General features: G+C 35.8%; 1 protein-coding gene across 1 annotated transcript; it reads left to right on the forward strand.

The window, feature by feature from the left end:
* Nucleotides 1-3539: 3539 nt before the first annotated feature.
* On the forward strand, nt 3540-21896 carry arcn1a (archain 1a). The gene is made up of 10 exons (XM_022667653.2): nt 3540-3652; nt 8777-9040; nt 10390-10569; nt 12241-12440; nt 12945-13109; nt 15792-15957; nt 17734-17881; nt 17982-18090; nt 19012-19216; nt 19985-21896. Exons 1-10 carry the CDS (start codon nt 3650-3652, stop codon nt 20072-20074), a joined length of 1530 nt encoding a protein of 509 aa, XP_022523374.1. The 5' UTR covers nt 3540-3649; the 3' UTR covers nt 20075-21896.
* The last annotated feature ends 1562 nt before the right edge of the window (nt 21897-23458 follow it).

Consider the following 23458-nt stretch of genomic DNA (forward strand, 5'->3'; position numbering starts at 1 on the left):
GGCGAAATATGCCTTGGTTATGAAAATATTAAATCATAATTTTCATATTTCCGTTTATCGGACGTCCATATTTGATCGAATGCGGACATGTTATACACCATTCGAACCGTCTGGCTCTCCGGATTCCGAAACTGTGCTCCGTTTTAGTGTAGGATGTAAGGTCCCTGAATTAGAGCTGAAAGAGCGCGTTGCAGCGCGTGTTCAGAGTTGAAAAATGCACAGGTTTGGTCCTGTATTTACCTACAGTCACTCCCCCCACCCCCCCAACACCCACCAGCGCGTCCCCCACTCTCTTACCTTCAAAACGAGTCCACACGCAAGAAAATCCATCAATCCAGTCTCCTATAATCCACAGTTATATCCACCCCGCGCGAGGAATAATGTGAGACGGAATCTTAACTTTAATTACGAATTAAAAGCATTTTATTCGACGCTGCTCCGATTCTGGCCCACAGCCAGACAGGGCGGAGCCTACTGGACATGACGGTATGAGAATGAGGTCTCTCAGCCAATCAGGTGGCGAGCTCGGCCAGCTGAGAGGCTAAGGAAGAGAGATGCTTGGCCATAGATACTTTCTCTAACAGATTTTCCACTGAGCAGAACAACCGCTCTTAAAGAGACAGTGCGGATTTCTGTTTGTATATGAGTAGACCACACAAAAACCCAGAGTTTACTGCAAAATGAGTTATAAAAGTGGTATTTTTTATTCTTATAAAGTTTCCAGTCCTTTGGAGAAAGAAAAGACCATTACTGGTTCAAATCACTATAACTTCTAACCAGTAATAGGTAGCAGTTTAAAATTTTATATGATGATTGTAAACACATTATAGTAAAATATAGAGTTGTCAAAACCCTTCATCCATATAAATAGTTCATTTTATGTGTCTGAAAATAAAAAAAAATAATAGAAAATCTGAAAAGCGCCTAAAAATTTTCCTGGTTTTTACCATATATTGGCCATTACATGTTCAATTGAATAATTAAAATGCCTTAAATGAATTGTGTAAAGGCTTCTAAGTAATATTAATTCATAGAATTGACTCTAAATAATTTAATATTGGAGTGATAAGCCTTCAAATGTGAGTATGTAATTTCAGGCGGAAAATGGTAAAAATAGGCTTGGAGCATAAGAGGTTAATCTTCCTTTCCTGGGGTGGTTCTTATGTGTGCCAGTGTCATCAAAACTGACCTCCATGTCTTAAAGTCATTTTTTATTTATTGTGTATACACAACTGATACTTATAAACACATTTAAAGGGCAATATATTTAAGTAATTAACTCTTGAAAGCCATTCTGTGATTCTACCTCATGAAGCTGACTGAGGCTGACTGAGAAAATCCAGCCAAGATGTGCAAAGCTGGCATCTATGCAAGAGGTTTCTACTTTGAAGTATCGAAAATATAACACATTCTGTTTAACACTTTTTGTATGTGTATGTATACTGGTGCCCATAGACAAAAGCAGACATTTATTTTTGGGATTTGATCCCACAAAACCAAAAACTGTCAAAAAAGAAACAACTGTAAATGTAGTACACACATATCATACTTTTATTGATGCATTTAATTAAAATATAGCCCTACAATGCTTACAATAGTTCAATCAGAACATTAGTGCAAGTTTGGCTCACTCTAAAAAAGTGGTTGGTGTAGCATAGCAGGTAAGCAGGTACTTTTGGATAAGAATGCCACCCAAAAATATATTTTTTTAAATCAGTCAACCCAAAAAACAAAAAACAAAGCTTTATTTATTTATGTATTTATTTATTTATAAATGCCAAATACTGTAATGATGCCACAACTGGAATATCATTTAATTGTTTTTAATTTCTGGACCTAATGTATATACTGTATATCACAAAAACTTTTAATTGTGTGAGCTTCTGAATCGGTTTAAAGAGTTTATTGGAAAGAACCGATTCAAAAGAAGCGATTCATTTGAGTCGGACGTCGCTACTTCCGTCTGCTGCTACCTACATGTGTTCGTGTGTATAAGCGCGTCATACTGGCGCTCCGCTGCGCATAGGACTGAATGGATTGAGGGGGATATTTAATTTAGACTATTAACATCAAATCCCATTAATCAAGGCAATAAAAGGCAAATGAGTGGGAAAAATAGTATAATTATGTATTTAAATGTCAACTTTTTGCACAAATAAGTACAAATGCACAGATCAATTTCATATAAAATGGATCATCCTCCCTCCAAAAAGTCTCCAGGGGATTACCTTTTGTAAATTGACCTACCAGTTTAATCAGAACAGACAGTTTAGGGGTGGGGTAATATTATTGTAGGCTTTGCTGTACTTTAAAGATTTAATGAAAATACAGTCCAGTCAAAATCTGGACACACCTTCTCATTCAGTGTTTTTCTTTATTTCTTTATTTTCTAAACTGCCTGGCCAAAAAAAAGTCGGCACCTGGATTTAAGTAAATGATGTGGTGTTGCTGCAGTTGGTCAGGTTTAGGTTCAGCAACAGTACGTACTGAAAGACTCTACCATCATCAATGCTGCTGCAAGATCTTGGTGAAAAATTAATGCAACACTGGATTGATAAATCTTGCAGAAGCTTATAAAAACAATGCCACAACAAACATTAACAGGACATTAGCAGTATTTTTTTTTACTTATTATTAAGTACACCGTCATCTCATTATTATGAGATACTATCTCATTACTTTGAGATAGTAAGTCATTATTTTGAGATACTTTCTAATTATTGTGAGATAGTAAGTAATTATTTTGAGATGGCAAGTGTACTTGCTTTTTTTCAAAATAAGAAAACTTACTTACTATCTTAAAACAATGAGATAATATATCAAAATAATGACTTTTAATATCTTAGAAGTATCTCAAAATAAATATTTAGTATCTAAAAATAAATAATTAGTATCTCAAAATAATAACTTAATCTCTCCAAATAATGACTTACTATCTCGAATTAATGACTTAATGTCTCAAAATAATGACATAGTATCTCAAAAATAATGACTTACTCTCTCAAAATAATGACTTAATAACTCGTACTAATGAGATAGTATCTCAAAAGAATTACTTACTATCTCAAAATAATGAGATAGTATCTCAAAATAATTACTATCATAAAATGAGTATTTTAAAATAATGTCTTCATATCTCAAAATAATTACTTAATCTCCCCAATTAATGACTTAATATCTCAAAATAATGACTTAATATCTCAAAAAATGATATAGTATATAGTAGTTTACTTCATAATAAGAAAAAAATAATACAATTTTAGGTGGCGGGAGGAATGGGCTGAGGAATGGACGTCCATGCCTATATAGGCTGTGTATATAGTACTTATATTTCTGTGTGTTTTGTTGTATTTGTTGTACGTGTACTCTCCGCTGCTGTCCCGCCCCTTTAGGACGTGTCCTGTTCGGCTGATCTGCACTACAGGCTCCGCTGCTGCTGATGCTGAATCCTCCACATGTCCTGCTGCCCTTTTACCCCGCTGACGGGGCTTTTCCGGTGGAGACGTGGCTCAGCGCTTCTGCCATATTGAGCCGCAGGCAGCTCGCTGTGCACCAAATACCCAGTTTATTCAGCGCCAGCCCGGGTTTCACACGCAGAACAGCCGGTCTTCAGGAGTTCAGACCCGACAGGAGACAGCGGACTATCAGAATGGTGAGTTAATTCGTTTTATCAGTTATTAAACTCGGAAAATACGAGCGGTTCGTTCGGGCAGACGGTGCATAAACGGAGCTAATGATGGTGAGCTGCAGAGGAAAATGATAGAAATGCAGATGTTAAACGTATTTATTGAATAACAGCAGTTATATTACATCTGTTTATAGATAAATAACAAAGCAGAGAGTATTGTCACTAATATAGTTAGGTTTTAGATTTGGTTAGCTAGCATTTTACCAGTTAGCTTAGTTTTCTGAGCTATGCTAAGCTAACTGTACACATCAGTGTCAAATCAATGGACGGTAGGCCGAGCCTGATAGCTAACTAGCTTAGCGTATCGTAGCTTAGCTTAGCTTAGCATAGCGTATTATTGAGACCATTCTGATATATTTAGACACTTTAACATTAAAATCTAACCTGTGTGTATAAATTATACTGTAGCTAAATAACGTTACACATTAATCACGATTTAATACTGTAAAACGTGTTTAATCTAGCGTTGTAAAAACTCTGATATCTGAACAGATGAAGCTAGTTAGAATTAGCTAAGCTAGCTAACCATAACCTAGGTAACGAGATAGATCTCTAGGTTAGTTAGTTAACGTTAGTTAACCTTGCTGCAGATGTCTCTGTCTTCCACTTGGAGCTGATCTGTAGCTTTGAAATATTTTATATAGCCTATAAGCTATATTTGTCCAGAAGTTAGTAGACACCTAGCTAGCTAAAGTCTGAGGCTCAGCCCCTTTGCTGCTGTAACAGATCGAGTCTTAGAATGACTACCCTGTAAAATAAATTAATAAATATACAGCTTTGGAAAAAAATATCATTTAAAAACCACGAGTTTCTTTGATTTTTCAAAATTAAAAAACCTCTGGAATATAATCAAGCGGAAGATGGATGATCACAAGCCTTAAAACCAAGCTCAACTGCTTGAATTTTTGCAGACTTTTTGCAGAAGTGGCATACAGTTATCCAAAAGCAGGGTGTAAGACTGGTGGAGGAGAACATGCCAAGATGCATAAAAACTGTGATTAAAAATCAGTGCTATTCCACCAAATATTGATTTCTGAAATCCTAAAACTTAATGAATATGAACTTGTATTCTTTGCAGTCTTTTTTTTTTTTGTTATTTCAGCCATTTATCATTTTCTGCAAGTAACTGCTCTAAATGACAATATTTTGATAGTCAATACAAAAACAGTAGAGTCAATACAAAAAAGATAAATAGAAAGTTCTTCTGTTATTATGATTTGTTTTATAATGATGATCTATCGTATATTGATTAGCTTTCCTCAATTAATGTATTATTGTTTCTATTTGTAATTTTGTTATCCCTCATATTATTGTAATATGTTGTCTAATTCTGCAAATGTTCCTGTTCTATGAGCATGTTGGATCCAATAATTAAGTATGTGCCACTAACTTGGATATTGTTAATTGTCTGATGTTATTTGTATACTTGTTTGTTGAATTTTCCCCTGAAATTTTTTTTATCTTAAACTGGTCAAGCTAGTTAACAAGCTAGCCTACCAGTATAGGGTATGTTTATTTTGGATGACCAGCAGGTCTTGAGTTGACGTTTAGTAGAGTGGTCCTGAAAGACCACATAATCCAGCCAATTAGCTAATTAATAAGCCCTCATTTTTTCCGCCAATTTACACGGCCAATTACCCAACCCGCTCAATAGGACTCCAATACATGTGAAGTCTGAAGTCGGCTCTTTTTTTCCCCCTAATTGCTGCTGATGTAGCATTGCCCAGTAGCAGTAGCGGTAGTACTAGTAGTAGTTTCATTAATAAAATGAATAAGTAATAAATAATAATAATAATAATAATAATAATAATAATAATGATGATGATTAGCCTAATGAATAGCTAAAAAAAAATAGTAAAATCGGGCAGATATTTTCTTGGCTCCTAAAAAGCCTATGAAAGATACACACAGCACACATTGCAGTGACAATAGTTAAACAATTTATATGTTGTATAGCCCCACCCTGCTTCCAATACATCTGATTTACTGAATCAGCAAATGAACAGCTACAGTGTGCAGAGTTGGGGGGTCCTCTAAATCTATGGTTAGGAACCACTGCACTAAAAGTTGGAACTTTTGCTGTAAATATTTGCTGGATTTCCATAACAATGCCATTATTGATGTCTGATAGAGATTTAGATTTTAGATTTGTTACAGCCTTAAGATATTGGGCGGTGCTTCTTTGCTTTAAAAAATGTAGTTTGACTGCAAAACAGATGGGCTCCATAATCCTTCTAACAATAATTACATTGAACAGTGTGTGCAATTGGTGTAACACATTTGGGTGTAGCCATTGGTAAACAACAATTCCTTCCAATGGACAATATATCGATTTAGCATTGTGTGCGCATGTGCAATAGTCACACACATTTTTACATTTGTGCTGCTTGATACAAAAGTAAAGTGCATACTGTTCTTGTTCTACATTAATTATATGTACCAGAAGAGCATTATATGTTCTCTGTATTGTTTGTTTTACTACAGTATTGGACACAACAAGTTGAAATATTAATGTCATAAGTAAGACATAGATCCTTGAGTTCTAGTAAAATCTGAAAACAATTCCTTTATTTTTTTTTAATATTGCAATTTATACTGCAGAAAAAATAGACATTGCAATGAGAGCTTTTGTATAATATTGTGCAGCTCTAGTTTAAGCATACAATTTGACACTAATAGGAGTCCTAACACTACACTGTCCTACCTGTGTAACATAATGTAATAATGTAATGTCATTGTGGCAGGCCTAATTTTAGTGACCTTGATTTTGTATTATTAAAGGCCCATTGCTCTAAGGGTTGTGTAAAAGGCATTATTGTGCTGCTATATTTATTATTGTCATTCGAATAAAATGGTTTTAAAATGACAATAGTATCGTTTATCACATATATTTTTAGACAGTACATCATCCTAAAATATTTAATCTTTATGACAATCCTAAACATGATTCTCATGCAAGTTACTTTAGAAAAGCCTGTTAGCCATATTTTATAAATGTGAGCGACCACACGTTTGTGCACTCCTGTTCCTGTTGGCTGAATTTACTAATTAGAAAAGATGTCTAGAAACTTTTTGACATGTATTATGTTATGTAAATGTCAGCTTAATTACAGATTACTGGGTTTGGGACAGCTGTGTGCCTTTTCACAACAGATGCCATCGCATTTTCATCAGTGTATATTGCACTAATTGCCAGTTCAGTTTAAAATCAGCTTGAAAAAAAATATTTTTAACTTTATTATGTAATAAATACTGATTATTAAATACTGGGAATGGCTTTATCTTCACAGTAAGATCACAGAGTTACAGTTTGCTGTGTTCCTATAGGATATAAAGAGAAGACCCCCCCTCTTCCCCTCCTCATTGCTCACATCTTTAAGGTGTCAACTTGGACTTATAAATAAAGCAGTGTAATTAGCACTTAGCCTGAGGAGATGTAGCAGCATTCCTCACATGCATCAGGAGAGATTGTGCACCTCCTATTTGGGCTGTTAATTGTGTGACAGAAAATTGAGAATTATTGAGCCAAGGAGAAAAAAAAAAAAAGGGTGTTGAAAAAATAGTCCTGCGTGACACAATTCTTTTTAACTTTATTGTTATATTGCTAAATAGGAACAGGTGGTAGCATAAATATAACCCAATAATGCAGTAGTTGATTGGTGACTTTTTTTTTTTAACATTTTGTAATGCAGCATGTTTCTGTGCTGATGTTAACAATGTACTAGAAAAATCATTTAGTGTTGAAATTTATCAAAGCAATCTATTTCCTAATATTGCTCTCAGCCATGTTGCCACATTCATTGGCTTGCAAAAGTATTCATACCCTTTGAACTTTTTGTCACCTCACAACCACAAATTTAAATGTAGTTTATTTAGATTTTAAGTGATAGACCAGCACAAAGTAGCACATAATCGAGAAATGAAACGAAAGTATTCATCCCCACCTATATCAATACTCAATAGTGCTACCTTTTTGCTCATTCTGCTTTGCAAGATAGCTCAAGCTCAGCCAGGTTGGATGGAGAGCATCTGTAAACAGCAGTTTTCATGTCTTGCCACAGATGCTTAAAGGGGTTTAAGTCTGCGCCATATTAACACATTAATAATCTTTGTTCTTAATGCTTTTGCAAGCTGCTGTTTTGCAGATACACTGATGAAGACTTAATGTGATGTGGTTATTAAGATTGGCCTGCATTGCCTTAAGCAATAGTGTTTTTTTATATTTTGTTGGATCATATGAATGTCTTGATTCATCATTGTGCTTATCCAATTAATCTAATATTGAAGTGCATGCTTACAGAATGCAATGAAGTCTTTCTAGTGGACTAGCTTTCAAGTGTCAGCCTACTGTTTATTCATAGCTAAAAAAAAAGTCACTAAAATGCACTGAGCTTTGTCTAACAGTGTCTCAGTGTTTAAAGCATCACTGTGTACAAATAAAAAAATATTTCCACAAATAATATTCTGTTCTGTTGCCTGTTAAAAATGATTCTCATTGTCAGTAATGTCAGAAAAGGGTGCCTAGAGAGCGTCAGTGTGTCAGTGCAGTCTGTCTGTCTGTCTGTCTATCTATCTATCTTTCTATCTAAAATTAACTGATCTGAACTGGTTTAAAATGGCTGATACCAGAGCTATTAAAATATATTTTAATGTGCCAGATCCCAAATAATCACATGGGGAAATGCATAGGGCACTATTATTATTATTATTATTATTATTACTGTGAAATATTATCTGTGTAATTATTAAACCTTGTTTAGCAGTTTTGTCTTTGTAGAATATTTTGATATATTGAACTTTAATAGTTACATACAGTTTTAATGTGATTAAAGAATAACTTCTGACTCTCAGAGCTCTTATCAGTAACAGCTCTGATTGTTGAAGGTTGCCACAGCATCCAGTCAAATTGCGTTAAAATGCTTGTTTGTATATTGCAGTCCTCTGTAATGCTATTAAATAATATAAGGTACCAAGTGTTTGACAGTGATTAGTAATTCATACGTATTACAGCCCTGCAGTTTTAAAGAAAGTGGTAGGCTTGCTGTTGCCTCAGGTGTGTGACAGTTCTGCTTGCATGTGCATGCGCAGGTGCTGTTGGCTGCAGCGGTGTGCACCAAGGCTGGGAAGGCTCTGGTGTCCCGGCAGTTTGTGGAGATGACTCGTACGCGGGTAGAGGGTCTGCTGGCCGCCTTCCCGAAGCTGATGAACACGGGGAAGCAGCACACGTTTGTGGAGACAGAAAGCGTGCGCTACGTCTACCAGCCTCTGGAGAAGCTCTACATGGTGCTGGTCACCACCAAGAACAGCAACATCCTGGAGGACCTGGAGACACTCCGCCTCTTCTCACGGGTGGTATGTATGAGCATGTGCCGTGGATGTGAATGCCAATGAATGTTATGTCAATTAAGTTGTGCCTTGATGTATAAAAAGCAAGTATATGACTTTGACTGGGCTGAAAAATCTCTGATAAATTTCCTGATAATCTCTGTAAAGCTTGCAGAATCTGCATTTTATAGCATAGTTAAAAAAAAAAAACATTGTAATAAAAATCCAGAGTTTTACCAGAACATGACAGACTGATGGAAAATCTGCACAGACCTCATTGACTAAGGAACATCTTTGGTATATTTACAATGCACGCGATAGGTCTGTGAGTTTCCTGCCCCAAAGGGTTAAAATAAACACTGTAAAAGCCTTCAATAGTTTGGTCTAGCTTTGCACTACACGTAGCAATGGTGGCAGCTTTAGAAATGTGATGTTTTGTAAAGAACACACATTTCTAGACATGTATTCTAAGAAAGAATTATGCAGAATTAAAATAAAAATATTGTGTTATCAAGAACTTAATTTGTTAAAAGTTTACTACACATGCCGACATGCCTTTTTCATTGGAAAAGCTTTATTAAATGACTAGCTTCAGGTTTGCCAATGTTTTGAACAAGTGGACATAGTTCTTAGAAAAATTCATCACTTAGATTAACTAAATTTTTTAATAATAGAACTGTTACAATTATTTTTTTTTGAAGAGGAATGTTATTGTACACCAGTGCAGAGTGTTTTTATACAATAATGTTGTGGTTGCAAACATGCACTTGTTCATTGCAGGTGTATTTCACTCATTTCTATAGATGTGTGGGTGTGTATTTTGAAAAGTGTATGCGTAACATTTTGTTAGGTTTCACTAATCAGTACACGTGAATTGAAATAAATACAGAACAGTTTTGCTATTGTTTTTCTATAATTGTAGTCGATGTTGCCAAACTATGGCTTTTTTTGTGGGCTTCTGTGTATGTAAATGTGGGAGTGTCAAAACTGTTATGTAACTGTTTTAAAGTTGGCCAGTTACAGCTCTGTTTTGGCTTTGATTTTCTTTTGACAAGTTCAGTTTGTCCCTTTTATGTACCAAACCCTCATTATGCAGTTATGCCAAGAAAAATACAGTTTGACATTCTAAGGCACCTTTTAAGATTTGGAATTTGCACCCTTTTGATATGTACCAAAACACTAATGTGATTTATGTATTTATTTATTCATAACTGTCCTCATCTCTTTTCATGCTCTAGCTCTTTGCATCTCTCTGTGCTTTGATTTCAGCTCTTCTTGTGATCTTGTGTAGATGTTCTTATTCATCTGCTGTCATTGGTCTAAACGGCTCTAGATGTTGGTTGCTGTGATACTGAGCGCCGAGATTTGTCTTGCAGATTCCCGAGTACTGTCGCGTGCTGGAGGAGAGCGAAATCTCAGAGCACTGCTTTGACCTCATCTTCGCCTTCGATGAGATCGTCGCCCTTGGTTACAGAGAGAATGTCAACCTGGCGCAGATCAGGACCTTCACAGAGATGGACTCTCACGAGGAGAAGGTGTTCCGTGCTGTCAGAGAGGTGAGAGCGCCGGGGAGGGAAAGTGGCACTTTGATATATGTAGGATTCTGCAGCCTCCTGATTCTGCTTGTCTAAGCCTTTAGCGTAGCTGCACTGTAGAGTGATTAGTCAGATCTGCTGATCCACAGCAGGGCAGCTGCTCGGTAATTTGCTGTGCCTTATGAGTCTAATTAGCATTTATTCATAGTTTAGTTAAAGCACGGATTGAACTGCAGCTTCAGCCAGTCTAGAAAATGGCAAGTTCTGCATTAATAGGAGAATGAAATGAGCTCACAGAGCTAAAAATAAAGGTGTCCCAAACACAAAGGAGTGTCTTAGAGCGATGCTACGGAATAACATTTGGTTTAATAAAAAAAAATAAAAAAACATGCTGCGATACATGCGTCAGTGTTCATTTTAAAAGATTCTTCACACAGACAAAATCATTATTTCTGGCACTTTTTTTGATAACATTTTAAGTGATACGACAAACAGATATTTTATTAGTTCCAAAAATAATTGTGTTGTATGTTGTTTAACAGTTTTAAACATTCAGTAGAAACAAAAAAATATTTGTAAATCTTTTCCATAGGTTTAGAAATGTTTTGTGTATGATGCAGCACAACTATAATTAACTATAAACATTGTTCTTTATGGAATTAAAGGCGTTATTGTAGGAATCACTCAAAGAAGGATTTGATGCAAATATTTCAAATACAAAATGATACACATTTAACTACAGTTAAAGCATAATTAGGGCTGTAATTAAGCATATTTTTATAAAATCTTGATTATCATGTATAACCATAAAGCATTGCTATTTACTTAAAACACCAAAACACAACATGCTAGATATTTACAATTCCAAAAGACTCTTACAGACTGTATACAGTAATATCTGTTTTTAATAGTAATCATAAGAATATTGTAAGGTTTTGGAGTTTTGTGGTATTGCTGGTAATGCAATGTTTCTACTTCATATTTTACACATATTTTGAGTGTCGTCCCTCCAGAAACCAAAGCATTAAGACACAAATGACCCCATGCAAATTCTTTTTGTTCTGTTTTTTTATTTGATAAATTACACACAGATAGTAGTCTTAGTTTTCTTTGTCTTTTAAACACTGTTTACAATATATGAATATGTAGGATATTTTCCCCAGCCATACATGAGAATGGATACAGTAGAATTTGTGCTGCATTTTTCTCCCAGTAGCTACAGGAAAGGAATTAGGCAATGCATGGCAAGTTTATTTGTGTAGTGTTTTTCATAGATGGTGGCAATTTAAAGGGCTTTGCATGAACAAGGGGGAAAACAAAAATACACGAATGCATAATAAAAAGCAAAAAAAAAGCATTCTGAATAAAATACAATAAAATTAATAATTAGAAACTAAGATACAAAAAAGTGATAATAACACTGTATATTTATATTTATAAGGAAGAATATGAACCACAAGAACAAGGATGAAGCAAAACTCCTGCACTACTTCTGTATTGCACTCTGTCTAAATCATTCCTCAGTGTTATTTCATTAACCGTTGTCAATAATTAAATGGTGTTTTGCTTAATAATAAACCGCATGATTTTTTTTATGTGCATATAATGCTGGCTGTTTGATTGACAGAATGATTCCTTCCTGTTCTGCTGTAGGCTCATGCTCTCTGTCTTTCTCTCTGTGTGTCTCTTTAGACTCAGGAACGGGAGGCGAAGGCTGAGATGAGGCGGAAAGCGAAGGAGCTGCAGCAGGCACGACGAGACGCTGAGCGGGGGAAGAAGTCTCCAGGCTTTGGTGGATTTGGCAGCAGCAGTAGCAGCAGCAGCAGCACAGCCATCATAACAGACACTCTGATCGAGCCAGAGAAACCCAAACCCACTCCAGCACCTGCCAGGTACAGTAAAAGAAAACACCAAAAATGATTATACAAACAAAACATGTGCCCAAGGTGTTAAACAGCAAAAGATGGAAGATCTTCATTTTCCAGAATCATGTTGTTGCTAGTTTACCTTTTTACCTTACATTACATTGAATTGAAGCTTTTATCCAATGTGGCTTACAAATAATAAGGTACATTAGCAATAGCAGACATTGACAGGTCCTAAAGGAGGTCAAGGGCAATGGTGGGATAGAGAAGGATGGGAGGGGGAGGAGCAGATGAGGTTAGAGGTGTTAGGAGAGTAAGTGCTCTTTGAAGAGCTCTGTCTTCATGAGTTTCTTAAAGGTAGCGAGACACGCTCCTGCTCTAGAAATAGAAGCTAGATGGACATTTGTATTAATTACAGATTTAAAAGAGCTTCCTATATTTCTCTAAGCTGTAGTGCAGATGTCTGTATTTTCCTTTGATAGTGATGCTTAATGTTCAGCTAAATCTTTCACTGGCCATGTTCTTCCACAGGCCCAGCGGTCCCAGCAAAGCCCTTAAACTGGGTGCCAGAGGAAAAGAAGTGGACGACTTTGTGGACAAGCTTAAATCTGAGGGCGAGAACATCATCCTGCCCAACACTGGCAAAAGACCTTCTGATGCTACCAAGTCTCTGCCTGCTCCTGTTAACACAGAGAGGTACATCAGAGACTACATGATTTTTTTTATTTTTATTTTTTTATAATTTTATTTCTAATTTTTCCTGTTTTCTCCCCAATTTACACGGCCAATTACCCAACCCACTCATTAGGACTCCCCCTATCACTAGTGATGCCCCCCCAACACACCAGGAGGGTGAAGACTAACACATGCTCCCTCCGATACATGTGAAGTCAGCCACCGCTTCTTTTCGAGCTGCTGCTGATGCAGCATTTCCGAGCCGCCAGTGCGCTTGGAGGAAAGCACAGCGGCTCCGGTACATCAGCTCACAGACGCCCTGTGCTGCAGACATCACCGTATGAGTGATGTGGGGAGAGGGCGCCATCTACCCCAGCAGCTTTGATGGCAAAGCTGCATGAGCTGGGGTTCGAACCTGCGACCTCCTGCTCATAGTGGCAGCGTCTTAGACCGCTGGACCACTCGACGCCCCCAGAGGCTACATGATTTTTAACCTAAATTTTTTTTTTTTTTTTTTTTGTGCAAGTAAGTACAGTAGCAATCAAATGTTTTGACACACCTTCTCATTCAGTGTTCTTCTCAGTGTTTTTCATAATTTAATTTAATCTCTAAGGTATAGATTAATAATAAAGACACAAAATCAATTAAGGGACATGGAATTACTGTATGTAGTAAGCAGTAAAAAAGTGTTTCTCCTCCACAATCTCCTGATCTAAACCTGATGAACTGAGATGGTGATTTGAGGTGATTTGGGATGAGCTGGAGCTTCAAAGCGTGAAGGAAAAGCAGCAACTATTGTTCAGGAACTACTTCAAGACACTGAGAAATCTATTCCGGGTGACTCTACCTCATGAAGACACTGAGATTAAAATACCAAGAGTGTACAGATCTGTTATTAAAGAAAATTTGATACTATATATATATAAAACACATTCTGGTTTGTTTAACACTTTTACAGAAAAAAATCAGCATATGACCCTGTATAGCTTTAATAAAGTCTTTAATGTTAAATTTGCCATTTAAAAATAATAATAATTAAAATTACGTTAAATGAGAAGGTGTGTCCAAACTTTTGAATGGTGCTGTATATTGAACAAGAGTAACGTCTGATTCAAATAACGGTGAAATTTCATTTTTGCAATGTAGTAATTAATGAAATGATGTGTGATTGTTTTAGAACAGAAGGAAGACTGTCCCTTTATTTTCATAATACTGTGTTCATATGTCCAGTGAAATTCTTTCTGTCCTTTAAGCTTAAAAAGCTGGAGTAAGAGTGCAGGGTCAGCCATGATTCAGCAACAAAACGGAACAGAATTTGCACATCGGTGATTCCTTAAGTATTGTCTTGCGATTGTGGTTGAACGCCCGCCTGAATGCTTATTGCAGAAGCGAGGTCTGAGAGTGTGTGCCAGATGGATAAAAAGTGGTACACTTCATTATTCATTTTATTATTAAAAGTAATTAACTGTCATTGTCAAATATGCTTACAAAGAATCCAAACAACCCTCTTTGTCTTTTTTTAAGCTATATATTCTAAAACATTGTAAGGGTGGTTGTCCACCTTGCTAGGGAGTATCTACAGATGTAGTATAAGGTGAAATTGGATAGTGTGTACATGGTGTGGCATATCCTTGGGGCTCTCAGAAACAAGCTAGACAGGGTATTTATTAGTTTTTCCTTTTGTTCTTAACCAGCTCAGTTGGCAGAGGGATATTTTATTATTTGATCAAGTGTCTTCTGACTAATGGACTGACTGAATGAAAGCTCAATACTGACTGTGCTGAAAAGTCCTTTAAAGGCTTAATAGCAACTGCAATGTCTATTACATCATATGCTCTGACTTAACCAACTAAACAAAAAATGCATTCTGTTTCACTTTGCAAACCTTTTAAGGGTGCTATACAGTTCCAAATATAGGTGTTGATTTAAGACACCAGAACTACTTCTGGTTTATGTCAGTTTTGAAAGGTGCGGGCTGGGTGTGGAGAATGTCTGTCTGCAGTGTATGAAGAAATATTACGTTTTAGTCAGGCCTTCCTTTAGCATTAGTCATCAATTTAGTATCTGTTATTATATAACTCTGGAAAAAAAAATAAGAGATTACTTAAAAATGATGAGTTTCTTTGATTTTACCAAATTGAAAACCTCTGGAATATAATCAAGAGGAAGATGGATGATGAAGCCATCAAACCAAGCTGAACTGCTTGAATTTTTGCACCAGGAGTAAAGGCATAAAGTTATCCAAAAGCAGTGTGTAAGACTGGTGGAGGAGAACATGATGCCAGGATGCATGAAATCTATGATTAAAAAACAGGATTATTCCACCAAATATTGCTTTCTGAACTTTTAAAACGTTATTAATATGAACTTGTTTTCTTTGCATTATTTGAGGTCTGAAAGCTCTGCATCTTTTTTGTTATTTCAGTCATTTATCATTTTCTGCAAATTAATGCTCTAAATGTCCATACTCTTATTTGGAATTTGGGAGAAATGTTGTTTGTAGTTTATAGAATAAAACAACAATGTTAATTTTATTCAAGCATATACCTATAAATAGCAAAATTAGAGAAACTGATTCAGAAACTGAAGTGGTCTCTTAAATTTTTCCAGAGCTGTATATTAAGATTATATAATTAGATTATATGCTGTTTTATTGGTGTAGGATCGCATTATTCACTGACTTGTGCCCTCTGCTGGTTTCAGTGTGCACCTGCGAGTTGAAGAGAAAATTACACTGACATGCGGGCGTGACGGAGGACTGCAGAACATGGAGGTGCTGGGCATGATCACACTCCGGGTGTCTGATGATAAGAACGGGCGAATCAGACTTCTTATCAACAACAACGACAAGAGGGGCGTCCAGCTGCAGGTGGGCTCTTTGTCTAAGGGGTCTAACAGAAAAAAAACAGTTAGAAATCAATAATAGTTCCATTATCGCTGTTAATTGAAATATTTTGAGTTATACATGCAGAGCTTCAGTTAAGTCAAGTCAAGAGGCTTTTATTGTCATTACATCTGAGTACAGGTACACAGTGTGATGAAATTACGTTCCTCCGGAACCATGGTGCAACATAGAACAACAAGCAATAGACAACATAAAGTGCAGGAGTGACCACAGTGCAACATAAAATTATAAAATTATAACACTAAATAACAATAAATACAAAAGACGAGACAATTTAAAGACAGGACAGTGCAGTACCGATACGGTATAATAAAGTGTATAGTGGGGATAAGGTGCAGAGATGTGTGACATACTGTGACATATAGAACATATATAATCACAGCAGTTACTGAGGTAGAGTTTATAGTTTTTAAGAGTGCAGCAAATAAAGTCATGTCAGCCCCAGTTACAGTGCTGATAACAGCACAATGAACTTTATTTGCTTAGAAACATATATTATAGTGAGCTTACTGCATAATGTAGTTATTACGACAGGCCTTGTCCTCTCTAAATCCAGCTAGGACTGAATTTTGTCAAACTTTTTAAGGATTTTGATTAAAGTTCTGTTCAGGAATACAGAACTGTTTTCAAGTGTGTTGAGACCAGTTGACCAGTATATGCCAATTTTAAATACAGTTAGGTCCATAAATATTTTGACCTCGACAAATGAAACATGAAAGCAAGGAGATGCAGTTGAATTGTAGACTTGTAGGTTTAATTCAAGTGGTTGAACAAAAATATTCTATAAAGCATTTTGAAAATACAACCCTACAATTGGAATTACAAGTCTCCTCATAAGCTGGGTTTACAGTGTTTGTTTTATTATGCACCATTCATTGTAGGATGAATATCTTTTATGTATGAATTTTAAGTCTGGAAAAAATTAGTTACGAAGTGCAAAATCACATTTATTTTTTTCCTCATTTTCCTTCCTTTGGTAGACAATGACAGCTGAACTCTCTGTACAGGTTAGTTTGAATGGAAATCCAGTCATGTGAATAAATGAACATTCCCATACAACCTATGGGTTTTAAACCTATTCAAACATATAGTAGCGGATTCCCAGACAGGGTTTAGGGTTGGTCTTGGATTTTGAATCAGCATTTTGAATGGAGATTTTCCATAAAAGAAAAATATGGTCTACTACTAGTCTCTGTGTGGGAGCTGACCCATGACCTTAATTTTAATATTAAAAGAGAGTGGGATGATATAAATAAACAAATCAAACTAAAGAAATGTCTTTTAGTAATTCTGTGTATTATGTAAAAAATAGAAATGTAAATTTTTTGTGAGTGGAATGTGTTTGGACACATTTATTACTAAAATTAAATAAGGTGCACCATATCAGCTGCAGAAGATGGTTTAGGAGTCCTAAGTTTGTGTTCAAACTTTTTCCCTCGCAAAACAATTACAGAAGACATTTCTTCAGCTGTGTGTACCTAGTTATATTACCTCCATTTCTCTGTATTGCTAAAATGAAGATAAGTGTCCATGTTTTTTTTTTTTTATATTAAAAAAACGGTTTTATGGAGTGTTCATTTTTTCACTTAACTGTATATTCAGAAATTACAATTTCTAGTTAGATGTTGTTTTACTGCTGCATAGTCATCAAGGGGCATAACCAATATTGTAGTGACACTGTGAGTTAACTCTTTTTTTAAATGAATTGGATCCTTAAATAAACTGATTTTCCTGCTATAGACTCATCCCAACGTGGACAAAAAGCTGTTCACAGCTGATTCAATAATCGGACTGAAGAACCCAGACAAGTCCTTCCCTCTGAACAACGATGTGGGCGTGCTGAAGTGGAGACTACAGTCTACAGACGAGTCTCTCATACCGTTAACAAGTAAGTTCGCTTGTTACATCAGTGCAGCATAGTCTGATCACGTTGTTTGTTGTGTTGTAATAAAGTTAATGTGGTGTTTTCCTGTGTGTTCTATCTGTAGTAAACTGCTGGCCCTCAGAAAGTGGATCTGGCTGTGATGTTAATATAGAGTACGAGCTGCAGGAGGATTCCTTGGAACTTAATGATGTTGTTATCTCGATCCCCATACCGTAAGTCTGTACCACGCTATGTTGAATTGGATGGGTTTGTTCAGATGCTATAGGTTGCATAAGTTTAATTTCTAAGATCTGAATTGTACTGCCATTATTTTATAATTTCTTGATTCAACGTTTAATTTTTGTAATAACTCTTTGCACCATTGTTTTATTCTAGGTTTTAGTTTTTAACTTGACTTTTTGCCCATTCATTGGTTTATAACAATACACTTTAATTGCACTTAGATTAATTAGTAGACCTTTGCCTTATTTAAGGTATTCTTAGTTTAGATTTTTTCTGCATTAATTACATTTTAAATGTGATCAAGTCTCGGGTAAGGTCATTTAAATATTTACTAAAACTAGATCAGATATCAAGTTTTATATATTTGTTTTAATTTTATTGAGAAAAATTATTTCTCATAATACCAGGCCAAATTTGTACAACAAAAAGTAAAATGTTGACAAGCTTTGTAATTACATATTAAAAATTGTCACTCTAAGATGCTCATTTGCATCCTAAATTTGGACATATTTTTGCAACAATGTACAGTACCATTTAAAAGTTTGGACACACCTTCTCATTCAGTGTTTACTTTATTCCTTTATTTAATTTATTCATGAATAAAACTATTTAAGATTGCAGATCTGTTCTCAGAGCTAAATGTGATACTTGGAAGAATCTAAAGTAAAAAAAAAAAACATGTTCTAGTTAGTTTAACACTTTTTGCTTACTAAATAACTGTACGTGTAAATATCTCATAACTTCAATATTACATTTACAATATAAAACATCATAAAGAGAAAGAAAACACTTTAAATGAGAAGTGTGTCCAGACTTTGGACTGGTACTGTAAATATGACATTTGCTTTGTATATAGTATGAAGGAACTTACAGAACTGCTCCAAACTGTAATTTACGTATGATGGTTTCAGGTCGGGGGTGGGTGCTCCTGTGATTGGTGATCTGGATGGAGAGTATCGGCACGACAGCAGACGGAACGTTCTGGAGTGGTGCCTCCCTGTGGTGGACATGAAGAACAAGACGGGCAGTCTGGAGTTTAGCATAGCTGGTCAGCCCAATGACTTCTTTCCTGTTAACGTCTCCTTTGTCTCCAAGGGCAACTACTGTGACATTCAGGTACAAAAAGAAATAAACTCATGTAAAATATTTTTTTAAGTCTGTAAAAAGATGTGTGTTTATGTATTTTTATGTGAATTAATTGAAAACTAGTTTGGCATAAACTCAAAATGTGGCATGTACAAAAATGAACCTTCACCCTGCAGTCTGAAGTTTCTGAAGTTTAAGGGGTGCATCAGCCATCCAAATAAGATATTAACTCTACGTGGAACACTGCACTTCTGCAAATCTTTTTTTCCAAGACGGACATGTTTGAGCTCAAGCTGTCCTCAACGTCCTTTAGATTCAATACAAACACACTCACGTCGCATGACCCTTACATGATCCTCCAAGCCCCAACCGGCAATAAAACATCAAAAAATTAAAAGAATATATATATATTTACAAGTACAAAGTATTTACAAGACATCTCAAAAAACATATATTTCAAATAATATGTAAGATTAAATTAATCTTTCATCCCACCTGATGACATGGTACCTTTTTTAAAATCTTAATATTAACATATCCACCTTTTCTACCGATTACAAATGTTCAATGCTCTATTAAAATGCTCCTTGGTGGTACTATTTGTAAACATATATGAAAACGTATACAATCTGTTACCCCATTTTGAAAATAACAAATAATTCCCTTAATCACATTTTCTTTCACTGAAAAGTACAAATTTTTAAGAGTATATCTTCATACAACCCAGCTGTTAATACAAGGTGTAATCCACCTCTTTCTTTCTCTCTTTTTCTCTTTTTCTCTCTCCTTTCTCCCTAGGTCTCTAAAGTGTATCAGGTGGACGGGAACAGTCCGGTGCGGTTCTCCACAGAAACGTCGTTTGTTGTTGACAAGTACGAGATCCTATAAATAGAAAAAAGCCAACGAGAAGCTTGAAAAAAACAACTTTCAAAGGAAGTGATTCAGTGAACTGAACTCATGAATACAGAAACAGTACAGGCTAGAGTGAGGGAGATGATGGAAGCAGGAAGAGGTTGTGGAGAACCTTTTCGCCTTCATCAGTACCTTAACAGGACTTGAACCTTTCTCCTTGTTTTTTTTTTTCCTCCAAAAAATGAAAAAAGAAAAGAAAAAAGATGGCCCTTTTTCACCGTGGCTGGCAGTGTTGGCTGTATTTGTATCTATCTTTGTACAAAAGTGAATAATAATAATTCTATAAAGGGATTACATGATTCTGTACGATGAGGAAAAGGACCATCGCAGCCAAACCAATCACGGTTTTCAACTGGAGACACCAAGCCAGTCTGATAATTTCATCATATAATAACAATTTATATGACTCCACCTGGTGTTTAATCAGTTGTATAGATGATGATGATGATGATGATGGAATTGTATTAAAGGTGGTTCTAACTTTAGCATTAAGGGTAAGGGTATTTGGGTAGTGTGATTATATCTATTATATCTATTTTTTTCTATTCTAAAACATCCTGCTTGAGTTCTTCACTGACATGCGGACTGGGATTTTGCTCCATAGAAGTTGTTGGAGTTCTCTTCCTCTTCTAAGACACGGTTATGGGTCCTTGATCTGTTCTGCGATCAGTTCCTCTTGCGTTAGCAGGCCTGAACTGTGTGTTTTGAGATGGACATCATTGTTTTGTCTGTGTCTGGTTCTGTCGTATCTTTTGTCTGTATTTTTATATATAATCTTTCATCTGCTTTGAAGTGGTCTGCTGCACAAGCGTACGCTTGTATCTGTGTTTCTTCTGTTTTGTCTACATTATCTTCACTCTTTCTTGTTTGTTTGATTTTTTCTTTCTTTTTCTTTTTTTTTTTTGTCCCCTGCAAGCATTTTGGACTCCCCCTTTCTGAAGTTACTGTTGTGGAGTCTCCAAATATTTCGTAACACTAGTCAGTGTGTCATCTTTTTGAGTAGGATGTGGATTTTTACACCAGCAGAAGTGGAAGAAGGACATTCATGCAGTCGTGCAGACACACATTACCGTTTTCAAACTACCTGGGGCCACTTTTTACGTGTAATCTAGTGAGCAGATGGTTTGGGTGCCTGTAGTTTGGGTGATGGTTTTAGTCAGCTGTGGTGAATTGTAGGCGCTGTGGTTACGTCAGACATGTTCTGGTACTAAAAAAAGACCTAGAAGGATGGGGAAGAGTTATCTAAGTCATCTAGCAAGACTTTTTTCTTCATATATTTGAAAGAAATGTTTGTTTCCCATACACAGTGGTGCTGCATCCCAACCAGTGTACTTTTATTTTCATAAAGGCTGAATTGATTGCAAGCTGAAACTATCTAAAAAAAAAAAGAAAAGCAAAAGAAGGCATGTCTATATAAATCCTGACCCTTGGTTGTTTATGACTGTGGTTGGGATTGAAGTACTGATTAGCAGGTTTCAGATCAGGCCTGCGAAGCTTAAGCTCTAAATCCGTTCCTCTTCCTTAAGCCCAAACTCTTGTGCAGAAGAAACACAAAAAGTTCCCGCCTGGAGTCGTCACTTCATAATTAAATGAGAAGGGGAAAACTGAGAAGAAATGCTAAATGTTTTTGAGTTTTTGTTTCTTTGTACTGTCTGTTTTGTTGGAGTCATATTGCTGGTGGGATGTGGAAAGCTAGATCAGAATTTCTTTTGTAACCCTGTAAAATAGTGAATAGGGTCATGATGAATAACATTCCAGTGTAAACTTATTAAAGAAATGATTAAAGTGTATAAAAAGACTTGATTTAAAAAGCCTCCTTTACTAAGATGCCTCCACTCCCTATCCTGTGAATAAGAACCAGTTGCTAATTCTGACTAGGGCTGGTAAATAAACTGGTAATATTAATATTAGCTTTAGAAAAGATTCCCACCTGATTAAAAAAAAAAAGATAATGCATCTAACCTAACCTAACAAATACACATAAAAGAAAAACACACTTACCCTATTTACACCTGAAGAACACATTTAAAATTGATTCAAACCTTAACACTTACCAATCAAATGAAGAGGAGATCTGAGATTGATTTGAGCCATGCTATAGCAGTGTGAACATATCTGTCTCTCCAAGATGCACTCAGCAACCAAAATTCATATAGATTTATTGCATAAAGAGTGGTCTATTTTAAGCATTTATTTATTTTATTGTTGATGATCATGGCTTACAGCCAATCAAAACCCAGAAATCAGTATCTCAGAAAATTAGAATATTATATAAGATGAATCTTTACTTTTGGCATTGTGGGCAGTGTGTCAAGTCCTGCTGGAAAATGAAATCCACATTTCCATAAAAGTAGTCAGCAGAGGGAAGAAGCATGAAGTGCTGTAAGATTTTCGGGGAAAATTTGCACTGACTTTAGACTTGATAGAACACAGTGGATCAACACCAGCAGATGACATGTCTCTCCAAACCATCACTGGTTGTGGAAACATCACGCTAGACCTTAAGAAGCTTAAACTGTGTGTCTCTCCACTCTTCCTCCAGACTCTGCTCCCTTGATTTACAAATGAAATGTAAAATTTACTGATGATCAGTGATGGTTTGGAGAGTCATGATCCACTGTGTTTTATTATCAAGTCTAAAGTCAGTGCAGTTTTATTTTCCCACAAAATCTTACAACACTTTATGCTTCCCTCTGCTGACAACTTTTATGGAGATGTGGATTTCATTTTCCAGCAGGACTTGGCACACTGCCCACACTGCCACAAGTACCAACTGGTCTTATATAATATTCAAATTTTCTGTGACACTGATTTTTAGGGTTTTCATTGGCTGTAAGCTATAATCATTAACAATAAATTAAATAAATGCTTAAAATAGATTACTCTATAGTATATAGATTATCTATATAAAATATGAGTTTCATAATTTGAACTAAATTACTGAAACTTTTCAATGATATTCTTATTTTTTGAGACGCACCAGTATGTCACCCGATCATCAGTGTTCATTACATTGCCTGTTAGAGGTTTTAATGTTATAGTTACATGTGGTAGTAGATGTGCAGAAGTAATGCATAACCAGGAACTGTTAAGACAGGCAGATACCTCAATGTTTGAGGTCATGAGCGATTACATCACATACTGATTTAAAGCCCTGACAGTTACTAGTGATTGTGAAATGACTGCTGTATTACTGGACAGCATAAGAAGTACGGCAGTGTTCTGTTTTAGAAAAATATGAAAACAGCCCAGTTTTCAGGTGGGTCAGGCTTTTGTAATTATACAAAAGAAAAGAAAGATACTTTACTGAACCTTACCTGTTCTCTGCATTTATGGCTAAGCTTTTAACATTACAGGCCT

The sequence above is a fragment of the Astyanax mexicanus genome, chromosome 1 (genome assembly GCF_023375975.1).
Source record: "Astyanax mexicanus isolate ESR-SI-001 chromosome 1, AstMex3_surface, whole genome shotgun sequence".
In the NCBI taxonomy this organism is placed as follows: Eukaryota; Metazoa; Chordata; class Actinopteri; order Characiformes; family Acestrorhamphidae; genus Astyanax; species Astyanax mexicanus.

What these genes read in the sequence shown, in the direction of transcription:
- arcn1a (XM_022667653.2), top strand. An exon ending in GCTCCTGTTAACACAGAGAG is followed by an intron (nt 13,110 to 15,791) that starts GTACATCAGAGA and finishes TGCTGGTTTCAG; the next exon opens with TGTGCACCTGCGAGTTGAAG. An exon ending in AGAGGGGCGTCCAGCTGCAG is followed by an intron (nt 15,958 to 17,733) that starts GTGGGCTCTTTG and finishes TTCCTGCTATAG; the next exon opens with ACTCATCCCAACGTGGACAA.